This window comes from Lepus europaeus, chromosome 2, assembly GCF_033115175.1.
Source record: "Lepus europaeus isolate LE1 chromosome 2, mLepTim1.pri, whole genome shotgun sequence".
Lineage (NCBI taxonomy): Eukaryota > Metazoa > Chordata > Mammalia > Lagomorpha > Leporidae > Lepus > Lepus europaeus.
Genome location: NC_084828.1, coordinates 87076417 through 87103662, shown reverse-complemented (window position 1 = coordinate 87103662; position 27246 = coordinate 87076417). Strand labels below are relative to the sequence as shown.

General features: G+C 41.7%; 1 protein-coding gene across 5 annotated transcripts in view; it reads right to left on the bottom strand.

Moving 5' to 3' along the window:
- Positions 1–27246, bottom strand: part of FGF12 (fibroblast growth factor 12) — a 406858-nt gene that overhangs the window by 273550 nt on the left and 106062 nt on the right. The window contains exon 1 of one of the 5 annotated variants that reach the window (XM_062210113.1): positions 8249–8350. The exons of 2 other annotated variants lie outside the window; for them this stretch is intronic. Coding sequence is in view for 1 of the 3 variants with exons in the window: in XM_062210106.1 (XP_062066090.1) it covers positions 6741–6939 (199 nt within the window). In the remaining 2 variants the exon portion in view is untranslated. 2 more of the 5 variants (XM_062210120.1, XM_062210106.1) reach the window with 2 other exon arrangements.

Sequence of the window (27246 nt, the reverse complement as noted above, 5' to 3'; positions counted from 1 at the left end):
GTTCTACTTCAGCATCCACAAAGGCACTGAGCTCCATCACATGGCAATCTTCACAGGGGCTATTATGTTCTGTCTGGAATGTTCTTCTGTCTTTCCTTGAAGTCTCACCCTTTGAAGGTCAGCTTAAATGATTCTCACTCAGAAAGGCCTTTCCTAATCAAATAATAGAGATAACATCTTCATTTTACTAATCACCAAGCTGAGGCTCAAAGATATTAAGAAATTTGCTTGGGGCCAGCATTGTGGCATGTGGGGTAAGCCACCACTTGCATCCCCAGCAACTCATATCAGAGGACCAATTCAAGTCAGCTGATCTGCTTCTGGTCCAGCTCCCTGGTAAGAGAAAGCAGAAAGGTGATCTAAGTTCTGGGGCCCCTGTCACACATGTGAGGAACATAGATGGAACTCGGGATTCCTGGCAACATCCTGGCCCAGCCCAGAACTACTGGGGCCGTTTGGAGAGTGAAGCAATGGCTGGAAGATCTGTGTGTGTGTGTGTGTGTGTCCCTCTCTCTGTCACTCTGCCTTTCAAATAAATAAATAAATCTTTTAAAAACAGCAAAAAAAAAAAAAAAGCAACTTGCTCAATATTCTTGCAAATATTTTACAAGAATTATAACTGAATTCTAATTCAGTTCCTACTCAAAAGTCCACGTGCTTTATCACTGTGTTACCCTGTCACCTGCACGGTAACTTAAAAAAATACTACTGGGCTCTGCTGAACTTGGGATTAACCTCTCTACTGTTGAAAACATCTGAAGCAACTGTTTATGTTTACAGTCAAGAAAGTTTGCCTCTCTGGGCCCACGTCTCCCAGCAGGTCCCTTAGGTGCCCCAAGTGGCATCTCCTGATCCTCTGAGGCTCCTCGCAGGCAGAAAAGGATATCCCAGCCAGGAACCTGGGCCCAACACGTAACAACATAGCCTCAGGACTGCTTCTTCAGTCCTGGCCTGGAGATCTCCATCAGCTTTTCCATTTCACTCTTACTTAGGAACTCTGATTCATACCCAGAACAGAGCATAGTGTGCCATCATGTTCAACATTTCCTGAATTTTTCATCAGATCCCTCCCAATAATAGTTTTGTGTTCAAAGCACAATTATTTAGATTCATGGTTTCGTAGCTGAGCATGATGGTAGATAAAGACAGCAGATAATGTGGGGTGGGAATTGTGGCCAAAGGATAAACCCACCACCTGGGACACATATCAGTGCATTCATTAGAATCCTGACTACTCCATTTCCAGTCTAGCTCCCTGTTAATGTACCTCTAAATCCTAAGGTTATAGTTGTTAGTTGTTATTCCCAAAATGTGTTTATTATAATGATTAACGTATAGTCATTTTGGAAAATGTCCAAATCAGGGTTATGCAGATGTGCTACACCTTCCTCTGGATCAAAAGAAAAGCATGCAACTCCTTGGGTAATCCATTAGATAAAATCCCAAACATAGCACATTGTGGGTCCCCTAAGTCTAATAAGGCTATTTTTGAAAGTCCTTATAAAATCTATAGTAATTCCTGGAGGAACAGACAATAGCAAATACATATTATGATAAACAATCAAGGAATAGACAAGCAAAATTTATCACTATTAACAAATTTCCCAGAACAAATCCACACTATAATATACATGTACAAATAGCTTTCACCAAGAATTAAGCAATGCAGTCTTTTTTGACAGGTAGAGTGGACAGTGAGAGAGAGAGACTTAGAGAAAGGTCTTCCTTTTCCATTGGTTCACCCCCTAATGGCCGCTGCGGCCGGCGCACTACGGCCCACGCACCGCGCTGATCCGAAGCCAGGAGCCAGGTGCTTTTCCTGGTCTCCCATGGGGTGCAGGGCCCAAGAACTTGGGCCATCCTCCACTGTACTCCCGGGCCACATAGAGAGCTGGACTGGAAGAAGAGCAACTGGGACAGAATCCGGTGCCCCAACCCGGACTAGAACCCGGTGTGCCGGCGCCACAAGGCGGAGGATTAGCCTAGTGAGCCGCGGCGCTGGCCAAGCAATGCAGTCTTATGCTAGGAAACTCAGAACTTTTTTTATGAGCCAGAACTTCAGTTTCCAAAGATCTTCCAAAAATATTCCTATTGCTTTCTTAAATGTAGAGAATGCCTCATTTCCTGCAAATTGTTTTTCCAACCCTGTTCAAGAATATCAACTTCATTAAATCTTTAAAGACTTAATTCTGAGTTATGGCTTGATGAGATCTCTGTGGGATGAAAGAAATCAAGAGATCACAATACTTGCTATTTCAAAATGTTCTTACAATGGTTTTATAATTTGTTGATGAGGATGTAGGATTATACAGAAAACAGGATTTAAAAAAATACATACAAAATATCAGCTTAAACCCTAGGGTGGGTTTGTGAAAAGAAAAGCTGTTTTTCTTTATTCTTTTTAACAAACATCAAGCCAAATATCATTTAATTAGCCTGATTTTGTAGTTCCGACATGAGTCATACTCTTAAAAGAGAAAATACAATCAAAGTACTTTCCATAAAAGTAAAATATCACTTGTCATAAGAATCTATTCTTGATCTATGTATTGCCCCAAATCATTTCAATTTATAAGAATCAAACATATTCCATAGGTCACCACAGTTAAGTATTCTTTCACTTTTGCTATTCTATTTCTTCTTGAAGTTTCTACTTTCTGTGATGTTTTCTTCCACTACATCAAGAATATATTTGATAGTAAAATGTTGAATGAAAATACTGATAAATACTATAAAGTTATCAAAGCAAGATGGAAGAATACTGAAATATTTTGAATGACCACAATTTTCAGAAAGAAGGATTCAGAAAAATAAAAACAATGAAACTCAAAAAAGTAATAAAATTAAAATCACTTATTTGATTTATCACCTAATATTGTTATCCTATCTCATGATTTTAGATGAAGGGCATATAAAACCGCATAAAACCACATATTTAAGTTACATAAAACTTCCAATTGATAATTTTTATTGTTATAGTTTAAGAGAAGGAACTAAACTAACTATATGGAAAAATAATAAAAACACCAAAATCACTGAAAATGCATAAACTTAGTGTATCTAACTACTCTGAACCTCTTGTTTTCTCATTTGACACTTCTCATTTGATACCGTATGACCTCCAAGGTTCACAGCCACTCAGACATGGTCAGATTCTATAAACATCGTTCTCTCCATGACCAATTCCACCCATAATCAACATAACTTCTAAGGCAAAAACATCAATCATCTTGGACTCAATCACTTGTTAAGGAGTTTCTCTGTAGGAAATGAATAAGCCACGTGACTCATATGAATGTAGTAACAGCCTACATATAGCAAATTAAATAATCAACATTCAAGTAACTGTTCTGGCCTGGTTCATATAGATATTTCACACATAAAAAATGACTCAAATAATAACCACAAGAATGATCCTTTGTTTAATAGAAAGAGCACCTCAGCCGATTTGCCATTTCAGGGTCTCCAGTGTTTCATTTCCAAAGAGCTACAGCCCACACAGTGCCTAAGGGGCTAACTATTTCTGGACTGCTTGTGCCATCTTCTACAAGTTATCTTCTCTATTCTACACATTTCTGTTCTAATTATAAAATAATAATGACAATAATAGTAATATCAACCCCAAATGGTAAACACTCACACATTCCTAAAATCTATTCCCACTCTTGCACAGATGACATCCAGTTTTTCTTCACACCACTTTTTTCTATGTCACATTGCAAAGAGCGCAGACAGAGAACCAACAGAATCTGGTTAGTCTTAATTCTGCCACAGTCTCATTGTATTTCCTCACATAAACCACAATGTTGCTAAGGTGCTAGGATTTCTCATCTGTAATAACAAGGATTGTGCGGCACAACCCCAGGGTACACCACCACTTTATACTCCAGACATGGCATTCATAAACCATCCAATGTGCACGCTGACCCTATAACTGTGTGGTATAGGTCCTGCCCTACCAGTTTCCATGGATTCATTCTGTGTTACCATGATTGTAAACACAGGATATCCACTATGTCTGTAAAACTTCAACTTTATACATATCAGAACTCGGCAAGCAAAGGAAAAAAAAAAAAAATCAAGAGGAAATGCGACAGCCCAGAAATTAGAACTACAATCCCGGCCTTCCCCATTGAGTACCTGACTTAGCCTCCCTGTCTCAGCTCGCTCTCTAGAAAGCCTGGTCAATGGAACATGTGTCTCCATGGTAGGAACCCAGAGTGGGAGCTCTTTATCAGGACAATTTACTGCATTTCACCAGTCCACACTTGTGACTCAGTTTTCAGTTCCTAACCATATGACTTAGAAAGGCTCGTGGCTTCAGGAATAACTCAAATATTAAGTGAACATCAAAGTGCTTGTATAAAACAGATTCTCTTGAACGGTTTTTCCTTTTGGTATTCAGTAACTTCCTCCAAATCCAGCTGAAGAAACCTCTCTGGAATTAAGACATAGAAGGTGCTATCTCTCTATAAATAGGCCCATCTCATGCTATGTGAATCTCAGTTGCTGACAGCATATCAACAGATTAATTATTTGGCTTTGTTAGTAACGGTAATAGCATACTGCCATCATCCCAGAAAGCTTTTCTGTACCCCACACTCCCATTCTCCTAAGCTAAGCTTCAGAACAAGCTTTAGACTGTGGTATACAGGTACAGGCATGGTGTCCCTGCACTGGGAATGTCTTTACAGGTCGTGTGATATCTCTGCCAAATTGTTACTGTGACACTCTAGCTAAATGAAGTCACCAGCCAGGAGTCTCCCAGCCAAGATGAACACTAAATGGATGAAAAAGAGAAGCAGAGAAGCAGATTAAATGAACGCTGAAGGAAACAATAGACTCAGAAATTCCCTCAATTTCTCAATTTTCTACTGAGATACAAAGCAAAGTGCCAGAGGAAGCAGTGAATATAATTCCTTCCTTCCCAGGCCAAAGTAAGCCCTGCAAACTGCTCATCTCCAAGTCAACTTCATCAAAGATTGGGTGAACGCATTTGATCCATTTACAAACATAACCTGCCCATCATTCCTATTACTTTCTTTCTGGCTGAGGAAGTTGAGTAGGAGCAACTCATAAACATGGTAAAATTACCCCTAAAAATGGTACAATTATCCCAACCAAAGAACCAGAAAATACTCCAAGGAACTGAGGCGAAAAGTCAGACTGAGTTCACAGCCTTGACGTTCCTTGCGGGCCACACAAGCCCTGAGAGAAGAAGTCCTCCCAATGATCTCTGCACAGCAAAACAAGGGGTTTTATTTCCCCTAACATGAAGGATTCACTGTGCAGAGACAACTATATTTTTTGCATAAATCCTACTTTTATAAAAAGTCTATATTAATTAGATGTAAAATGACAGAGACTTTACTAGCTTCCCTCTTGAGATCATACTTATTTTTGTTTACCCCTAAAATACACTACTTTATATCTTCACAGAATTAGAAAATGACCCCCACTGAGGGCTGAAAAAAACACTACAAAAACCCAATGGAAACTGAAACAAGAAAATGATTTCCTTACAAGGCTTATTCCCAAATTTCTAAGCTGATCCAGAATCTCTCTCGCCCAGACTTCCCACTGTGCTTTCCTCACCCCCAATGAACCTAGTCCTAGTGCCTCATTCCTGGAGCCCAGGACACCCAGCAGCAAACTGAGTAACTTAAATGCATTGACTGATCACAGAACAGACTTGCTTTCTAGACAGTGTTTCCTTCCAGGTGTCCACAGTAAATGGAAAGTATCTGCAGATTGCAAATGACCCTGCAGCCACTCCCAGAGGATCAATAGCCAGAAGAATCACAGATCTTGGCAATTCTGCCTTCATTCTCTTAGGCTGGGAATTATCACAGTGAAAGCCAAGGCACCCAATGACCCTCTGCACAAAGAGCAGCCGATTTTAGGGCCACTGAAGAAAATCAGCTTCAGAAATGGCCAGGCCATCAAAATCCCTGCTAAGTCTGAAGTTCCCTTTACACCTGCTGAGGTCAAACTTCAAATACCATCTTGTTCCCTGAAAGTCTCCAAAGGAAAGGGAAGTACAGAGAAGATGGTAACAGGACAGAGGAGCTGGCGAGCAGTGGTGGCAAGAGAATGGGAATAAAAGCACTAGGTAAAAGGCAGTGAAAGGTCATGTGAGAAAACAGAGGTGAGAAATTAACTGGAATGCCTGAACGATGAAGCACCATGTGTTGCTGGTGGAAGAGTTAGACAGACAATACATTTAAGTTCATCTGGAGTCTGACAAGTGTCTACCCTGCACTGTTATCAGACACATGGTCTTTTGGTCCTCAGGGCAGCACAAGTATCCTATGGATAAATGGATGGATGGATGGATGGATGGATGGATGGATGCATGATAGACGGATGGGAAAGAGAGAGGGAGAGTTAAGAGACAGACAATGAAGGAATGAATGAACGAGATGAGATGGTCAGTGTCCTCGAGGGTGCAAGCTATTTGAGATTCGGTGCCTCTGCACAGGAACTCTCACCCTGGTCAAACCACCGATTGATCAAAGCACAAAGTGTTTTTTCTTTTTTTTAAAAATGAATTTGGGACAAGAAACTATTAACTGGCAGAGGGTGGTTCAAAGAAAGCTGTCTGGAAATGAGGGAAGAAGGGTCAGAATGGAAGAGGGATCCCCCTGGTTCCCTGCCATGGGCATCTGTAGTCGCAGTGAGGAAGGGGGAAGAGAGGGGTGTCTGCCTCCGGGGAGCCCACTGTCCGGGCTTCTACTGACCTGGTCTCCGCCTCACTGGCCTCTTGCGGCCGCTGCAGAAGCGCACTTTGCTGAACACCCCGAGGACGTGCCTCTCGCACAGGGAGCGCCCGTCTTTGCTGGGGCTGGAGCGGCGTTTGGAGGCCGACACCCGGTCGCTGTTGGACTCCCTCGCCTGCCGCTTCTGCCGTATCAAGGAGCTTGCTATCGCAGCAGCCATAGCTGCTCAGCGCGGGCCCCAGGCCCGGACTCCACTGCGCCCTCGGGATCGCGCTCCGCCGGGGCGAGGGCAGGACCTCGGTGCCCGGGAGGGACAGGGCAGGCGCGGGGAGGCAGTGCTAATATTTGAGGAGGCCGCAGCACCGAAAACCCAGCGCCCACAAGGTTAGTCAGAGTCTGGGCAGTGGCGACAGAAGGTGTGACAATCCAGATGTAAACTTCCCCGACCGCTGGCGGCGGGGGCGGGGCGGTCCCAGGCCTTCCTGCGAAGTAGACGTTTGCACCCCAAACTTGGCACCCCTCGGCGATCCACGTCCAAGGGGCAGTGGGGAGTTTGGTCACACTGCGTTCGGGGTAGCAAGTGGAAGGGGAAGAAGGATGTCCAAAATGACAAGCCCTGCCCCTGTTGGAGAGGCGCAAGCGTTGCAAGGTGTCCGAAGTATATTTACACATACATAGGAAAGAAACCCTTTTACATAGCAGAGTCTGGACCGAGGCGGGTAGCGTGCCCCCGGATGGTTGAAAATACCAAAAAGTGCATAAAGCGTTCCTCTAGAAAACAAGCCACCAACCGCAGGAGAGGAGAGGAAGGCAGCAATTTAACTCCCTGCGGCCCGCAGGTCTGGAGACTAGGAGGTCCGTCCCGGCGGGGTGAGGCCGTCTACCGGATGCATCGCGCCGGCTGCGGTGCTCCGGCGCCGGCCGCCCGAGCTCTGGAATCCCGAGAGGCGCCAAGTGGGAGCGGCCAGCGGGTCTGGGGAGGGGCGCGGGACGCGGGCAGCTGTGGCCAGCGGAGGAGCGCGCGCCTTGCCGCCAGTAGCACTGCAAAGGGAGCGGGCGGCGAGGAGGGGGATGGAAAGGGAGGAGGGAGATCCTCGAGGGCCAAGCAACCCTCGGGGAGAAGCGCGCGATAGGCGATCCGCGGGGTCCCAGGAGCGGGCGCTCTTTCGCTTTCCGCTTGCTTTCCGGCACGAGACGGGCACAGTTGGTGATTATTTAGGGAATCCTAAATCTGGAATGACTCAGTCGTTTAAATAAGCCCCCTCCAAGGCAGCGATGCCGAAGGTGTCCTCTCCAGCTCGGCGCCCACACGCCTTTAACTGGAGCTCCCCGCCATGGTCCGCCCGGGGCGCCGCACCAAGCAGGTCTCCGCACAGGCTCAGAGGGAGCGAAGCAGGGAGGGAGGGAGGGTGGGAAGGAGGGGGCGCCGTGGCGGGCTCGGGATCAGGTCATCGCCGCGCTGCCCGGGCCCCCAGGCTCGCGCGCCCCGGTAGTCGGCAGCTCACTAGCAGAGATCAGATGGGAATTACCCGCCCGACGCGATGCCGATCACTCAGTCCCGCGCGGCCCATCCCGGCCGAGGAAGGAAGTGACCCGCGCGCTGCGAACACCCGCGCGGCTGCTGGGGTGGGGCGGGGGCTGGCTGAGGGCGATGTCGGCTCTCGGCGGCTGCGGCTCCGGTCCGGAGCTGCCCACCATTGTCAGGTGCGCGGGGCGCAGGCTGGGCCCCTAGGCCGCCCAGGGCAACGGCGGGAGGCTGCCGAGCCTGCCACCAGGGTCCTCAGGGGCGGGCGCTGACTCTGGGGCCCGGGCCAGAAGGCAGGTGCAGACGGCCGCCAACTCGCCCAACTTGCTACGCGGGTGGCCGCTCAGAACCGCCAGCTTACAAGGCGCCCCCCGCCGTCGCCGCCGCCGCTGCCGCCGCCACCGTCGCCTCCCCAGATCCGGGAGGGGGCGCTCAGGGCGGAGTCCCATTCATGGGCTGGGGCTCTGTGCGCCCGGAGCCGCACCGGCTCCAGGGCGCCGCCGCCGCCGCCGTTGCCCCACCGGCTAGTTCGGCAGGAGAGCTAGCTTCGCAGGAAACTCCAGGCGGGAGCCACAAGCCACCAAGGCAGCGGGTGGGACAAAAGGTCGGCGCAGCCAGAGTTGCCCCTGCACAGCTCGCCTGCTCGTGGGAAATCGGGAGAGCGCCCAGGGGGGGCTGAGCTGGAGGCTGGGCTCCCGGAGTGCAGGGAAGCGCAGCGCGTTGGGATCCGGCTCCCTTCCCTCGCGCCCTCTGCTCCCAGACTCCTTCTCCCCCTTCCCTCTCGTCACCCCTCTCCCCCTTCTCTGTCTTCTGTCTCGCCCCTTTTCTCCTCTCTACGCAATCCTACGTGATTGAGGTTTGGATGAGAAATTCTCAGAGGCAGAGCAAGGGAACTGCAGCTCGGGTCTGCTCCGTCTGATCCCTCCCCCAAGAGAAAAACACCACTGGTGGGTTCAAGGCCCCTGGTGCACGAAGAAGGAGTTAGGGAGAGAGGCAAAGCGCCCTCTCACCAATTAGCTGGAGCACGGCGAATTCTCTGTTTAGGAAGAAAGGAAGTGGTCGCTGGCTCAAGTGACAACTGCCTCTAGGGCCCTCTTGTTGGGTCCCCAATTCTGCTCATTGTGTAACAGGGAAAGAGTTTCCTCTCCTTAGAACCCAGATTCCTACTCAGTCCCTAAAAGAAAGGGCAACCCGAGCTGGGGTTAATGGAAGGGTCTAAGGGAATGACAAGGCTGAGGGCCGGACCCTCAGCCACCGACTGTGGAGTGCCACCAGGTTTCCAGAGAGTTTGTGACCACAGCTGAACTTAGAGAAACAGAGGAGTCATCCACACTCAATGCAGCATGAGATGATGGACTCGCAGGGGTACTCACCTTTCATTCCCGGCAAGGTCTGGGAGTGGCCGTGGGTTAGACTTAGCTGTCTCTTCCATCCCCTCCAGATACCCGCAATCCCTCCCCCTCACAGACTCTGCTCTAGGCACTCATGGCAGTGCCAAAGCGTTAAGTGGATGATTTCCAAGCACAGACAGGTGCATGCTGGAAAACTCTTTCGCAGTGGGCAAGAAAAACACAGGAAGCTACTGGGAAAGGCAGGGAAGCCAGGAACTGCAGATGCCAGCACAAGCCCTTTGGGCCCCTAGGATTGACTTGAATAATAAGGATTGAGGTCAGCAAGGTTATCTGAACCAAACATTGACTCTAACAGTCCTACTTTGTCTTATGATTCAGGGCCAGGGCCTTCCAGAATATCAGCTGGGCAAAATGGGCTAGCAGATACAGGCTCATGCAACAGAGGACAACAGGAAGTGCAAGAAACCCTGAGAAAGTGGGGAATCCCCACTGTCAGCAGGGAGCACACATCCCCTGCAGTTCAGTGTGACTAAATGAGGACAGTGGACTTATCTTTGGGAGTCTAACATACACAACAACAAGACAGGTTACAAAAATATACATACACCTCTCCTCCAACCGTGAAGCTGGATCCATTTTCAACAATCCAGAATGGAGTCAGGAGAATCGCTTAAAAATCAATTGGTAACACTATCAATTAGGGAAATGTTCACATTCCACAAATAAAAGTTTTTTCCTTTCTTGGCTATCAGAAGATTTGTCTCATTCTTGAGAAAGGCAGGCACAGATAGAGCTGGCTAGCTTCAGGAGCTCCCTGTCTTTTGCAATTCAGTGCCCAAACGGGAGCTGGGGGGTGAGGGGGGGAGGAAGGGGGTCAGCTAAGGGGAGTACCCAGAGAAACAGGCAAGATGAGGGTGTATAATGAGGCCTTGAGGAAATCATTGCTAAACTGGGAGCCTCTTTTTTATCCTCAAAATGGGGATAATCATCCCCATCTACCTCATAGAACTGAATATGCATGTGTAAGCATTTTAAAAACTGGAAAATGCCAAGTGCATAAAAGAGATGATGACAGTGTTTATTATTTTTTAAAGAAATTGTGTGAGGTTCACCTGATGCTCAGATTCCTAAAGCTCTCTCAAAATGTAAAGCAAAAATGTCTATGGTTACTGCTCTGATATCTGAATTTTAAGTCCTCCAGGTATCCAAGTTCGAAAGCTTAACATATATTTCAACTATGGTTACACATTCATATATATATATATATATATATATATATATATATTCACACACATATATATGCAGTATATATTTATGCATTGTAGATAAAACTAGAAGAGAAAAGTAAACTGGCACATTTCCCAAAATTGCAGTCCTGTGCCCAGAAAAGGCCTGCAAAGAAGATGTGTGTTCTCTAATCTTTCAGTGTTGCTTTCTTTTTTCTTTCTTTTTTCCTCTGTAACCCTAAGAGAAATTAGGATGGTGAGATATAGAAGATAACACATACAGAGTCATAGAGTCACAGAAATGAAGGAGGTAACAAGGGAAGAGATGAAAAGGCAGCTAACAGTTGCTGTCTGAAGTTGTCTTGACATGACAAAATCATGTTAGGCATTTAAAGAACAAAAACAAAAAGCAATCAATGCTAGCGTTCTGAGAGTGATATTATTTCTGTCTTTAGATCTCTATTAAAGGAGTGTGGTGTTTTGGATTTGATCAGACAACTCCTTTTGTTCCTTGCACTCTTACACCTATTATCAGAGTACTTCTCAACAGTGTGGCCCTTTAAATCCTCATCAGCATCATTCACTCCATTTCCCCAGTGAAATGAAAAGTAAATAAAAGAAAAAGGAGATCTGAGAAGTTTCTCGAACCTAACACATGACTACTGAGCTCAGAAGCACTACCTCAATGAATTTTTTTTTAACTTATTAACTCGTACCTTTCTTTGATGGCCCACTAAATCTAGTAAGTCTTCTTTTTTTACTGTTAAGTTCCAACATCTTTGCATTTGTGGATCAAGAATGAATTTAAGGGGCAGGCATTTGTCTCAGCAGTTAAGACAACGTGGAATGCCTGCATTACATCCCTGAGTTCCTAGGTTCAAATCCCAGCTCTGCTTCTCATTCCACTTTCCTGTTTATGTGTACCCCGGGAGGCAGCAGCTAATGGCTCAAGCAGTTGAGTCTGGGTCACCATGTGAAAGACCTAGATTTGGTTCCAAGCTCCTGGCTTCAACTTGGCGCAGCCCTGTCTGTTGTGGGCACTTAGGGAATTAAATCAATGAACACAAGATCTCTGTCTGTCTCTGTCTTTATCTCTTTACCTTTATCTCGCTTTCAAATAAAATGAAAATAAGTACATAAAACCTTATGTTAAAAAATTAAATCAACCTAACTGATGACATAAGTTAAACAACCAGGTATTTTAAAGATTGACATTTCAAGGGCCTGCACTGTGGCATAGTAGGCTAGGCCTCCACCTGGGGCACTAGCATCCCATATTAGCACGGTTCCTGTTCTTGCTGCTCCTCTTCCAATCCATTTCTCTGTCTATGGCCTGGGAAAGCAGTGGAAGATGGCCCAAGTACTTGGGCTCCTGCACCGGCATAGGAGACCCGGAAGAAGCTCTTGGCTCCCGGCTTCAGATCAGCCAGCTCTGGCTCTTGCAGCCACTTGGGGAGTGAACCAGCGATCTTTTTCTCTCCTTCTCTCTCTCTCCCTCTCTCCCTCTCTCCTTCTCTCCCTCTCTCTGTAGCTCTACCTCTCAAATAAATAAAAATCTTTTAAAAAATTAAAAAGGTTGATATTTCAAGGATAAAAATACTTTAATTCTTATGCTATCTCTCTTTAAGCAACTTACAGATTTTCCTTTCCAATTTTAAAGACATCATGAGTGAACAGGATCTAATTACTTTTAAAGAAAACTGCCAGATATACATCAAAATGATAACTATATAGTTATATTTATATTTCTGACCTCCAGTCAAACAAATAAAATATGAACTATCTTAATCATCTCCACATTTTAAAAGTTAAAAAATAACATAGAAAGCTTAATAGTCTTTTACTTATTCATAAGCCAAGTCTTCCAACTCCTAAATCTAACATTAAAACTATTTCATTATCGCTTCTCGGCCTTTTGGCTAAGATCAGTTGTAAAACTATTTCACACAATCACTTTCAACATCCATCATATGGAGCAGAGATTATATCCAGGGCTCTGGAACTCTACGCACCCAGAGGAACTCCGTGCACCTCTACATTTTGTCTGTTGTCACCCTCCTTAGAGTTCATACCATGAAGATCTTATTTTGGTTATATCTCAGTCATCCACTAGTTGTATGCTACAGAACAAGTTAGTCAACCTTTCTAAACCACATCTGCAAATAAGATAAATGACAATCATATGGGAGGACCTTCCTAACTAGGGCCTTGCAAGACTCAAAGAATAGTTAATAATAATGTAAAGTATGAAAATGAGCATACTATTAAACCAAGATGCTGCTATAAAATAGACTTGCCAAACAAGGAAAACATACCTTGTGATTCATACACATCATCATTCACTTCTGGACATAATGTATTTAACAAAGGCTGAAAATCTACTTGAAATGAATGATTACCCTTGACATTGTAATGGCAAACAGAATTTTCATTAGTGGAATATTGTCAATGTCCTTGTCTGTTGGAAACACAAAGAAGCCTACCTCTGCTCATACATCATTCTGCTGTGAGATCAGGCCCCTGACTGGAAGCTTGGTAAGTTTGGGCTCATCATCCGGCTCTTTCACAGCAAGCTGATGTGCATAAGGGAACCTTTTCTCTATGAGTCTGGTCCTGTACAATAGCAGTACTTCCATTTGCTTTCCTCTGCCAGATTGTCAGTTAAAAAAGATTAACAAAAACAATATACACAATTACTTTCTAATAATTTGTGAATTTGTTTACATAGCAAATTCATTTCTAGTACTTTATTCAACAATTCAACAACTGAATTATTCCATGCAATCTTTCTGTCTGGCTTTGGTCGTCTATCAAAAAATGAAAAAGAATAGATTTAATCCCTTTTTATGACACATATGACGGCTGATATCCTCATTGTCCAAATAAAGAGATTTTCCGGTTTTAGAGAATGTCTTCTTTGAAAAGAAATATAAGACACCACTAATGTGAGCCAAAACTAAGTACCCTGCACATCTGCATTACAAGTGTTGGCACACTGAATCCTTACATCGACCCTATAAGGTTGGGTCTATCAAATGTTCATTTTACAAATGAAGAAATTGAGGCACAACGAGATTAAATTGCTTAACCTATATCAGCCAGCTAAGGACTGGCAGAGTTCAGATTCAAATGTAATCCAGAGTTCCTCTATGTTACACTATACACCAATGAAAATATAATTGCATAATCATAATCATATAAGATTAATACAATAACATAATTATCATAACTGTTTAAGAATAAGAATAATCTTACATGTGTTACCTTATTGATACTCCCAACAACCGTGTGATGAAAAGTTAGAAAGATAATAACAAACCAATTTTACAAACTAAGACTAAGGAGAGGCACAATCTCCCAAGGTCACACAATCAGTGAGTAAATACCTAAGAGTTTACTCCAGGTCTTCTCCCTCACTATCTCTACTGCCCTAGTTAAAGTCAAATGGAGAAAAAAATGACCTTCCATTCACTAGACTCTAGCAGGCTTTCACATTTTTGTGAATGACCTTGAAGGGGTCCTTCTGTATTGAAGGGGAGAAGGATGCAAGGATCTCAAGTTCTCGCCCTCTACAGCTTTCATCTTCCTGGGATTAAGCACTAAGGTAATAGTGTTACCACTCTTGCCCATGAGAAGGTACTTTGTTCTCTTTGGTTCAGAGACTGTGGCCTCCAAACATTCTCCTCTTTAGTTCAGAAACTAAAGTTGAGCTTCCTAAGAAAACTACAGGGAAACTAATGGAAAACAGAAATTGAAGAAATTTATAAGGAAATACATTTACATTCCCTCTATTCTCCTAGAAATGTACACTGGTTTGACTTGTGCACAAAGGGATGTCTGTAACTTGGTTACTTTCTTTTCCGGCTGGATTGAGGATGTTAGAAATTATGAACCATAGCAGGCCCATCATTTTTGCTCTCCTCTAATACCTACAATCACTAATTCAGTGGCGCCCATTCTTTCTATGACTAGAGTATCTCCATTATAATATAAATCCGTTCAGGATAGGCACATTGTCTCTTTTGTTTACCTTCATACTCTAATGCCTACAGCAGGGTTCAGCACATAGCAGATGCCCAAAAAATACTTAAAGAAATGAATTAATTAATCCACCCATTCACACATCTTTTTCAGTCTGAAAGATTGGAAACAAACTCAGCTAACTTAAAGTAGCCTCCACATTATTTTTTTATTAACATGCGCCCAAAATTCTCTGCCTAAATTCAATCTATTTATTAAGCTATGATGGCCTGAGAGGGTCCACGGTACTTCATTTTTAGGGCAATATTTTCAATTCCTCTCTCTCTCTCACACACACACACAAACACAACACACACACACACATTCACTTAAGAAAAGGAATATAATAATGAGGCACAGAGTCACAGACATCAAGTAAAATAAGTAGACAATTTTTAAAGTCAAAGAATATGACTGAAATGATTTCGCAACAGCTTGATGATCCTAACATTCTTATTGTCACCCATCTCAGCTGAGCTGTTTTGTCTATGAACTATTCCTACTTGCTCTTGTCTCTAATTTTAGATTCCAAATTTTTATGGAATAGGTCTTGTTGAAATAGCAGTCTCTTGCCCTACCCAGCACATGACTGAAACACAAAATATTCTATTAAAATAACAATAAATTCACATTTTTGTCCTCTGTTTGGACACAGCATTGGCATAACACCAATCCAGTGTATACAGTTGTTAGACACTGAATAACATTTAAAATAAATGAAATTTATATAATCTGTAATGAAAAATGGAGATCAAATGGCAGTTTGTACACAGTGACCAATAAAGTTATTTCTGATCCTAAGCTTTAGAACTCTCTAAAAATGAAGTGCAAAGTAGAAAGAATACTCAATTTAGAATAAATAATTTGTCCCCACTTAAACCTACTTATTCTGGCTGAGCCCAAATTCACTCACCTCTAGGATGACTACTCTACAAAGGCTCAATTAGTTAAAATAACATATTGAAAAGATAGCACTCTTTTTTGGAATAAGGAAAAATATGAATGAATGACTAAATAAATAGATGAGCAGGTTAGTAGATGGATGATTAGACATAATAAAGTAATTTTCTCCTAACTATATCTGAATTTAGACTAAGAAAAGCAGCTCACAATAAAAATTGAGAAAAATAAAAATAAAATCTTAAAAATAAAAAATATAGTCATGACTAGAGCCTAGGGAGATTACTGACGCCATAAACAAGAGTGTCAAATTGTTAAATCAACATCAGGAGTCACTGTGTACTTATGTCTCATGTGGGATCTGTCCTTAATGTGTTGTCTAATGTGAAGTGATGCTATAACTAGTACTAAAACAGTATTTTTACACTTTGTGTTTCTGTGTGGGTGCAAACTGATGAAATCTTTACTTAGTATATACTGAATCGATCTTCTGTATATAAAGATAATTGAAAATGAAAAAAAAAAAAAAACCTGGTGTTAAATTGGAAATTGCATAGAAAATTAATTAATTTTTAAAAAAATATCATGTAGGATCTCTGTCTTTAATATGCTGTACACTGTTATTTAATGCTGTAACTAGTACTCCAACAGTATTTTTTCACTTTATGTTGCTATGTGGGGGCAAACTGTTGAAATCATTACTTAATATATACTAAACTGATCTTCTGTATATAAAGAGAATTGAAAATGAATCTTGATGTGAATGGAAGGGGAGAGGGAGCGGGAAAGGGGAGGGTTGTGGGTGGGAGGGAAGTTATGGGGGGGGAAGCCATTGTAATCCATAAGCTGTACTTTGGAAATTTATATTCGTTAAATAAAAGTTAAAAAAATAAAAAATATATTCACTACACTAAAGGTGCAAAATAGAAAACATGAAAAAATCTAGCTAGTAAATGGAAATATTTAATAAAATTTTCATTCACTTATTAGGCATTTTTACATAAAACCATGTTCTCTTGTGACTGGTTTTGCCCAATAATACAGAATATTTAGTGTGATATTGGTGTAGATAGCTATGTGTCTGAGATCTGAGATACTGAAAGCCTAAATCCAAGATAATTAGTCAGACAGAGAGAGACAGAGAAAGAGGCGTGGCGGGGGGGTGGGGGGAGGCACAGAGATAGATACAGAACTATGCATTTTCAGTGCTTGGAGATCCAGAAATGGCAGGATAAGATAATTAGATGTTTCTTTAAACAGAATTCAGAGCAATATTGAACAATATTTTAGCATTTTTTGAATGATACTCACATTAGCATTTAAACTTGTACCATTAGCTAGAACAAATTTCATGAGTTTATCAGTCTAGTCTAGATCATGTATATTTTTTAATGATTGTTTATTTTCATCTACTTGAAAGAGCAAGAGATAGAGACAGATACAGAGATAGAGATGGAAGTATATAGAAAGATTTTTCCTTCTGCTGATTCACTCTCCCCAGATGCCTGCAACAGCTTGGGCTAACTCAGGGCAAGCCAGGAGCCAGAAACACCATCCAGGTCTCCCACATCAGTGGCAGGAACCCAAGCACTTGAGCCACCCATCATAAGCTGCCTCCCAAGCACATTAGCAGGAAGCTAGATTGGAGGTGGAGCAGCCAGGACTCAAAGTGGCACTCTGATTTAGGGTGCAGGCAGCCCAAGCAGTATCTTAATGCATTGTACCACAAAACCCAACCCAATAATGTATACATTTTGTAATCAGATGGAGAAGATAAAAAAAGACATTTCTTCAAAAGTGAGACAGAAAATTGTCTCTGGTTTGTTGAGTGCAATGAACACAGCAACAAAAAGCAGCACCATTGTTTCTTTTCATTTTGGCAATACTTCCTCTCATCCCTAAAAAGGGCCAAGACAAGGAAATAGCCACAGATGGCCTTTAAAAGATAAGCAAGCAGAAGCATTTATTATTTGCTAAGGACAAAAGTCTGAGTAAGAATGTTGACTTCAAGATAAGTAGAATTCATTACCCCAAAAAAAGCCCTCTAAATAGGATCTATGTATAAGATTAGATATAGAATTTGAATCTGACTTTAAATTTTTGTTCCTATAAGCCAGAGTATAGTATTTTGAATATAGTAAATACTATGTAAAGTATGTTAAAGTTGACTTAAAAATAATAAATGTTCTGGATAAGCAAGCATAATCTCAAGTGTCCCCTTAAATAAAACTTCAGGTGTGCTTTAATTAACCGAAGCACCCTCTATGGTCACTGATAGTATCATTTAAGTAGTGGCTATAATGAAAAAAAGGCTTGATAAATACTGTGAAAAAAAAAAACACATGTTCTAAATCTGAAAAATGGTTTTCTTTACCCACTTTCTACATCTAGCACCGATGCTGAACTCGTGTTTCTGATAGGGCTATCCTGACACCACTCAAGAGTAAACTCACACCAGCTGAGGGAAGGGAAAAGCTGTTTGCAAAGTTAGTAAAACATCACAATTTTATAAAAAATAATCCTGTGTCAGGGCCAGGATTGTGACATAGCCGGTAAAGCCACAACCTGTGACATCAAAATCTCATATATCTTGGCTGCTCCACTTCCAATCCAGCTCCCTGCTAATGGCCTGGGAAAAGCAGCAGAAGATTGCTCAAGTACTTGGGCTCCTGCCACCCATGTGGGAGACTCGGAAGATGCTCCTGGCTTCTGGCTCTTGGCTTCAGCCTGGCCCAGCTCCAGCATTTGCAGCCATCTGTGAAGTAAACCAGCAGATAGAAAATTAATCTGTCTCTGTCTCTATGTCTCTCTCTCTCTCTCTCTCTGTAACTCTGAGTTTCAAATAAACAAGTAAATCTTAGAAAAAGAAGAAAAAGCCTGTATCTGGGTGCATTTAAATCTCATGACATAATAATAATAATAATAATAATAATAATAATGAAACCCACGAAGTAGGCATGACCAGCTTTCTTGAACCTGGAGTTTGAGTAGTTCATCCACACTCACAGTTGTTGTGGATGACAAAGGAAGAGCACATCTTCTAAACAGAAGAAGCCAACAAACAATGCAGGAAGACAGTCTTACAGGGGCCCCTCCAATGCGAATCTGGAGCTGTGGACTCAAGAAAGTGAGCCATATCCAGTTCGATTGATGTTACAGATTATTCCCTGGTTACGGAGTCCTTTGTTATAGACAGGTATTCAGTCTCAGATTTAATATTCTGGCTCAGTCTCTTGTGCTGCCTATAATTAGTGGAAAAGTTTTATGTCAATGCTTAGCCCAGGAGCCACATACTCTGTGGCACAATGTAAATAACAGACATAATAAGTGAGAATCCTCACTCTGAGACATGTTCCTGCATTAAAAACTATGGAGATTGATTGCAGCCAAGGAGTCAATGGGTTTTCCTCCTTAAGTCCTTATATAATCACAGGCAAATCTTGTGACTCGTGCTTTGAACTACAGAAAAATGTCAAAAAAATGCTGTTCAGAGTATAAGTGAATGTTTTAGGAAAAGGAAGGATATGCTAGAAAATAGCAGGGAAAATGAATTTCTCAGGTACCTGCAATGCTGCAGGCACAGTCCTGTGCTCTATACCAGTTATTGCACCCAATCTTCTTAAGAACCCTGTGAGGTAAAAATTGTTATCATTACAATGAGAAAACTGAGGGTCAGAAAGATTAATTTCTTGTCTGAAATACAGGTCATGTTCAGAACTCTAATCTAGTTTATATCACATAGATCCAAAGATCTCTTCCTGATTCTTTTTAGAGGAGTCCACAAAGTGCAGTTACAAGGAAATGATTTCTAGGGGCCGGTGCTGTGGCGCAGTAGGTTAATCCTCCGCCTGTGGCACTGGTATCCCATATGGGCGCCGGTTCTAGTCCCAGCTGCTCCTCTTCCAATCCAGCTCTCTGCTGTGGCCTGGGAAAGCAGTGGAAGATGGCCCAAGTCTTTGGGCCCCTGCACCCACTTGGGAGACTTGGAAGAAGCTCCTGGCTCTTGGCTTTGGATCAGCGCAGCTCCGGCCGTTACGGCCATTTAGGGAGTGAACCAGTGGACGGAAGACCTTTCTCTCTGTCTCTCCCTCTCACTGTCTGTAACTCTACCTCTCAAATAAATAAATAAATCTTTAAAAAAAAAAAAAACAAGGAAATGATTTATATTCCTGAAAGTTAAAAGAATTAAGATAATCTGTATGTTAAAGCCATTCAAAATCTAAGTCAGAAACATCCATGTTGCATGTTTTTAGGAAGCATGATCCCATATGACATACTATTTTAATAGAGTTGGGGAAAGAAAAATAAAGGAAAATGATGTCTATCTTCAAGTATCAGAAGGTTCCTTAATGAAAAAAGAAACAGGTATCCTGTGGGTCCACAGGCAAACCTGGAGTCAGTGAAGATAAGATATTAAAGGAGGACAGCCCACCCATGGGACAGACTGGTTCCCAAATGTAGAAATGACTTCATCATGATCATTGCCCCAAATCAGGGGCAATACAAGGGAGGAAAGATTCCAAGAGCTGAGATGGGTATTCAGTCAGCACTTCTCAGGTGGAAAATGAGTCAAAATCATCAAAGCTAATATCTAGGCAATACTTGGGAAAACACTATTTTTTTTTAAATAAAATGGTAAAAAAAAATGGTAAAGGTGAATGAATGGTGAAACTGATTGCTAGAGGAAAACCTGACAATGGAACAGAAGAGTCAAGGAGAAAGTCAAGAAAGTAAATCAGATCTTAATCTCAAGAAAGCACAGGGCTGAATACTTCTTTTATATGGCATCTGCTGTGTGATGCAAAGGCTGGCACAGCTAATTAAAGAAATAGCTTCCTAATGAATAGTCAAAAGATTGAATGATAATGTTCCTCTGAATGTGGTATTCCAGAGTAAGGAAAAGAAAACTTGAGGACCTATTGAAATGTGAGGAAAGCTCTCTAGGAAAACCCAGTTTTAATCGTCCCTAGGGTGTTAGTCAAAATCACAGGAGATAGCCACTGGTTCTTCTTAATTCCTGTGTATGAAAGATCCCAATTCGAGACAGGAGACCTCAAAATAATCAAAACTGATGAGCTTGAAGGTGAATGCAGAACCAAAGGAAAATGGTTATGAGTGCAAAGTCAGGAGCTCTAACGCTTCTGTTTGGTATACCAAGTGTCAGGCTCACATTCGAAAGTGCTAAAAGCAAATGGCCCACAGTGTGGTTGCTTGCTACAAGACCTGTCATTTCTACTTCCAGTAGTCACACAGAAATCTGGAGGCTCAATATATGGTACAAACAAGGAAATATGTTAAGTCTTCTGTACACATCACAGCTCTTAATATGGTATCTTTGATTTCATTTTTTTAGTAAGAAAAAGGAGAATCACAATTCTGAAAATCTCAAAACCAACCTGAGAAAATGCATTACAAACTGAGACAAAAAATTCTCGAAATGACTTCTCAACTGAATGTTACAAAGCACAGTGGAGTGGATGGAGAAGTACAAAACAAATCACTAATTCATGAAGTTAGGAGTTTTCAAAGGCGACCATCTCATTTCCTGCTTGACAATTTTAACTTGCTGCATATACAGTCATATCTTCAAAACAGGAGATTAAGCCCATCTCCCACTGTAGATCAGTGTTGAAAGGTCAACAAAGAAATTATGAAAATAACTGATGATCTTCATTTTGTAAGTCCTCTAATGGAAGGTTATTTTTGGAGGGGTCCTCGAACCAAAGGTGACAATGAATTTCAGGGATTCTAAAAAAGAAACAGGGTATATAATTGAAAATACCCAGATATTTTCAATGTGACTCCTTATTTGAAAAAAAGTGAGTGTTGGTAGCTATAGCAAAGACTGTCATGAGAATAAAGGACTCAGAATTCAATTAAATTCTATGAAGCTGCTAAATTTTCCCAATTTTTGTTCAAACAAGGAGTAAATGAAGATAGAAATGGAAAATGAATAAGAAATAATGAATTGCTCCGTTAATTATGGAAATGACAGAAAACAAATTCAATCTGTCCCCATCATAATTGTACTTCAAAGGTTTTTGCTTTGGAGGTTGTTTGTTTTTTCCTGAGTGCAGATTCTATATAGGTCAGAAAATCTTAGATGATTGTTGATGAACAGTTTTATAATAATTCAGATAAAAGGAAGAGGGAGTTCTTCAGTGAGGAGAATCAATAGTCAGTATGTCCTAAGGGACTTGTTCCTAGCCTTAGTTTACTTAGTGTAGAACCTTGGATAAATTATTCCTCCTCTTTGAGTCTCTAGTCTCTGGGTTTCCATTTTCTCATTCTTAAAATTAGATTAGACAGACAATTGCTCTGTATTCTTCCCACTCTAAAATCCTTTGACTCTAACTACAATGCTCACCAGCAGCACACTACTTACACAAAAACACCAGAATGTACTCCTTGTCACCTTCCCAAGTAAATTCTGGACAGTCAAAAAAAATGAAAACAATGATTTATCCTTTATCCCTTGGCTTTTGGCCAGATGCCCTAAGGCCCCACAAGAACTAAACCCAACTCAGTATCTCCTACTACAAAACACTTCTCCGTAAGTCTGGATAAAGGTAATAATAACTAAAACAACATTTTTGAGTACTTAATATTTACCAGGAACTGGTCTAAGCACTTTACACATATTAGCTTACTTATCTCAATTAACAACTTGATGAAGTTGGCATTATTAATATCAATAAGTAAATATAGAAACAAAAAACTAACTTGGCTAAGGTTATACAGGTTATAAGGAAGTGATCAGGATTTGAACAGAAAAGTCTGGGTGCAGCCTTCACTCAGTCACCTGTCAGTTGTGTGGTGCTAGCAAAAGTGGGGGCCAGAGAGGTGATAGTGATGGTGACGGCTGATGGATGTTGTAGCTTTTTTTTTTTCTGTTCTCTACGTAAAGAAAAAATGTAGCTAGGCAGGGTGAGAAAAGCTGATATTGGGGCCGGGGCAGTCGGATAGAAGGTTAAGCCTTGGCCTGCAGTGCTGGCATCCCATATGGGCACTGGTTTGAGTCCTGGCCGCTACACTTCCAATCCAGCTCCCTGCTTACGGCCTGGGAAAACAGCAGAGGACGGCCCAAACACTTGGTCCCCTGTACCCACATGGGAGACCCAGAAGAAGCTCCTGGCTCCTGGCTTCAGCCTGGCTTAGCTTTGACCATTGAAGACATTTCCGGAGTGAACCAGCAGATGGAAGATAGATCTCTCTCCCCTTCTCTCTGTACCTCTTTCAAATAAACAAATAAATCTTAAAAAACAAAACAAAACAAAACAAAACAAAAAAACTGATGTGAAGAATGCCCTTGGCTGGCGCCATGGCTCACTTGGCTAATCCTCCACCTGCGGTGCTGGCACCCTGGGGTTCTATTCCCAGTTGGGGCACCAGGTACTAGTCCAGGCTGCTCCTCTTCCAGTCCAGCTCTCTGCTGTGGCCCGGGAAGGCAGAGGAGGATGGCCCAAGTGCTTGGGTCCCTGCACCCACATGGGAGACCAGAAAGAAACTCCTGGCTCCTGGCTTCGGATCAGCGCAGCGCCGGCCATAGCGGCCATCGGGGAGTGAACCAACGGAAGGAAGACCTTTCTCTCTGTCTCTCTCTCACTGTCTATAACTCTCTCTGTCTCTCTCACTAACTCTGCAAGGCAGGAAAAAAAAAAAAAAAAAAGAATGCCCTCAACAAAGAGAGGCTGGAAGCAGGTCCGTGTATTCCTGGTTGAAATATCTGAGAATCTAAAGTGAACCTCAATGCCAACATTCCGGTGAGTTTATACTGAGCTCTGTAATAGCACAGCACCTCACTTCTACCTTCTTGAAACCTGTAGACAAGACTTATCTTGTGGCTTAACAGGCTAATCCTCCGCCTTGCGGCACCAGCACACCGGGTTCTAGTCCCGGTTGGGGCGCCGGATTCTATCCCGGTTGCCCCTCTTCCAGGCCAGCTCTCTGCTATGGCCCGGGAAGGCAGTGGAGGATGGCCCAAGTCCTTGGGCCCTGCACCCGCATGGGAGACCAGGAGAAGCACCTGGCTCTTGGCTTCGGATCAGCATGATGCACCGGCCACAGTGGCCATTGGAAGGTGAACCAACGGCAAAAAGGAAGACCTTTCTCTCTGTCTCTCTCTCTCACTATCCACTATGCCTGTCAAAAAAAAAGACTTATCTTGCTTCTAAAGTAGAATCAGCCCTGTGTCTCATTAATTTTCTTCTTTGTTAGAGAGCCCCCTGTTGCATAATGTGTGCAATTAAAGTCTGTATGCCTTTGCTAATCAATTCTCCTAGAGTCAGTAAAATGTATGTGAGATTAACAAAGAAAAAAACACTATTCTGGCACTATCCATAAAAATGCCAGCCTCTGATTTTCTTTTCAGAGAATTCAGTCTTAGCGAACCACTGTCTAAGTACGTACCTAGTGGAGCAACTCAGTATTCAGTCACTGAGTTGTATCTAGGGTTTTGCATTTTAATGTGTAACTACTGTTAGCTTACTGAGAGAGCCTAGGTGGACAGCTAAACATTTTTATTCCTTTGGATCATTTGAAAAATGAATGTAGTAGATTTTTATTAGAAAGACTTAAATACAGAATTGCCAAACACAAGAACTACAATGGAAAGAACCTTAAGTATCATCCACGCCAATGCCTCCTTTAAAAGATTATGAAGCTGAAGGCAGGAAGACGTGGCATTCTTCCTGAATCTGAGGTCAGTGGTCTCTCCAGTATAGAGCTTAATTTTTGATTAAAAATCATAATTTAGCCATTGTTTTGTTTAAAAAAGATTAATAGAAGCAGTATGTATAACATGCCACAGTTTATACTGACAGATGCTTCCCATTCAATTCTCACAACCACCTAACAAGATATTTATTAATATTATTTTATGCCTAATTTACAGATTCATTAACAGAAGTTCAGACTGCTGAGGAAATGATTCAATGATCTTCTTCACCACACTGTTTTAAATTTCACTGTTTGGCATTAAGATCAAATGACATAAAATCTTCAAATGCTTCTCCAAAAATCTCTCCATTTAGCACATAGGTAGCCATTCCTTCACAGTCCATTGACCCTCATCTTATTCATCCAACATCTGTTGTCAAACACAACAGGATATTTTAGAACAATAAGAATTTTCTCACGGGTTTATTGCATAGAATAAAAGAGCCATAATTCTCCTTACAACTAGAGAAATATCATCAACATACCAAATTCTTTGTGATGCTAATGAGAATTTTCTTCACCAGGTAGTACTGCTTGCAAAACATCTATCTGGTGCAGTATGCCAAGAATACATAGGAGCTGAAAGACAGGATACTAACCTTGCCCCAGGATGTTCTCCACCACGTAGTTTCAAGACAGTTGCTGCCTTTAATATATGTATTAGATGCTGCTGCATCTGATAGTCACATAAATAATTTCTTTAATTAGTTCACCCGTTGTGCTTCTTTGGCTTCAAAGATTCAATTAAACACCAAACTTGCAACTCATGGTTAGAGTATTCATTAGCAAGTTAACTTATAAAACAACTACAGCCTAGGGAAAAGTCAGTGGGAAAAATGAATTTGCCTTTGTCTTGAGCATATGCTGTTTGAATCACATGTGGGTAGGAGAGTCTGTATATACCATGTTTGCTCTCAGTAACAATTCACTTCATATATTATGTACAAAAAACAAGGCAATAAACTAGAACTAGATTTCTTTCATTTACTTACCAGTCTCATTCTCTTAACATTTTAAAGTTGTATATATATATATATATATATATATATACACACACACATACAAAATATATGTATAAAACAACAAATATATATATATGAATGTATACAAATGTAACACATATATGCTTCATAAATGCTGTATATACATAGCTATACATATACATACATATATATATACACACACACACATACTCACATATATACAGCTTTTATTTTGCTTAGTCGCTGGACACTAAAAGTAAATGGGAGACATAGGATATGAAACATAATTTGTTCCTTCTAAGATTTATTGTCTAGTGGATGAACTTGGCCTTTTATGTGATAACATAATGAAATACATGATAATGAGAAGTGGACTCTGTGCAGAAATATTCAGAAGAGAAAGGCTGCTCTTTTCAATTGGAAAGGATCTTGCAAGGCTTCATTGAGGAGTGACATTGGAACTGGCCACTCAAGGATAAGAAGGATGTAGGCTAAGTGGGCTAAGAAAGGCCTTCTAAACATAAAGAAGAGTAGGAAAGTACAGCAGTGTCCAACAGCAGAACAGTAACAGGCTGTGAAGTCCTCCAGAACAGGGACCCTGTGTCTTACCTATTACTGTCACTCATGTTCCAAGCTCATCATTAATAAAATCAAATCAAACAAACAAAACAAGCAGTGATTGAACAGTATTTGGAGAGCGTTGACAGTTCATTGGGTTCAGAAAATAAGATGTGTGATGGTATATGACAGAAATCAGTTTCCAGAGGAAGCTTGGTGACAAATCACTAGGGAATTGAATGTATTGCTATGGCATTTGTGCTCATTTGACGGCAACAGAGCTACTGATAGCCTGTGAAAATGACAGTGATAGAATTTAGTCTATGAAGTTCTGTATTATTGCAGCTTTTAATAAAAGTAATTGGGTTAGGCATCATACAGCAGACTTAGTAGTAATCAGATTCAATTCATTACATGAAAATTAAATGATATTAAACTAAAATTCAATTTATTAAAATTATATGGGGAAGGAAGTGTCTTACTTATGGATTTCTTAAATGAATATAAATAACGCATGAGACAAAGCTCCAAGAAATGATCAAGTTCTAAGGTGTTAGGCTTATTCTTGCCCACTCTTAGAGCTCATACAAATGTTATTGAAAAGTCCTAGGTAGCCGCATTTGTCTGTTTTCATAAGTAGAAGAAAAGATATAGATAATGTGCAAGTTTTCCCAGGGCCACCCAGGAAAAACAGTACAAGGTTAATAGTCCACAACCCAGTTTTGTTCCTCTTTTACCATAACTAGCTCTAAGACCCTGGGCTTTTCTTCCCCTTTCTTGGTTCAGTCCCCCTCATCCATAAAAGGAAAAGATGATTGGTGCCCTACAGGGTCTGGTTTGGCTCTGATGGTCTAGGATTCCAATGAGGGCTCCGGAAAAGGAAGACATGACCTCTGTCAGTTTCCACAGCACACCAGGGGACTAGGGTGTACTTTGCTGAATGATGAACCCTGTAGTATCATCTTAGAGGGGAAAAAAATCACTTCCTTTTCTTTGCTCATCTAAAAGTGAACAAAGGTATAAAGTAAAAATGGAGCAGGAAGCTACAAAAGAATACTGCATTATGTTTAATACATTTTTAAAAATATATTCAACTTCAAATTTGAAAATATGTAGAGATATTTTAAATAGATGTTTCATTTTACTCCAGAAATGACCCCATTTCAGAGAATGGCAATCCAGTATGTAGAGTAAAAAATTTTTGTTAGCTTCATACCTTGAGTGAGAATTGTAGGAGACAAAAAG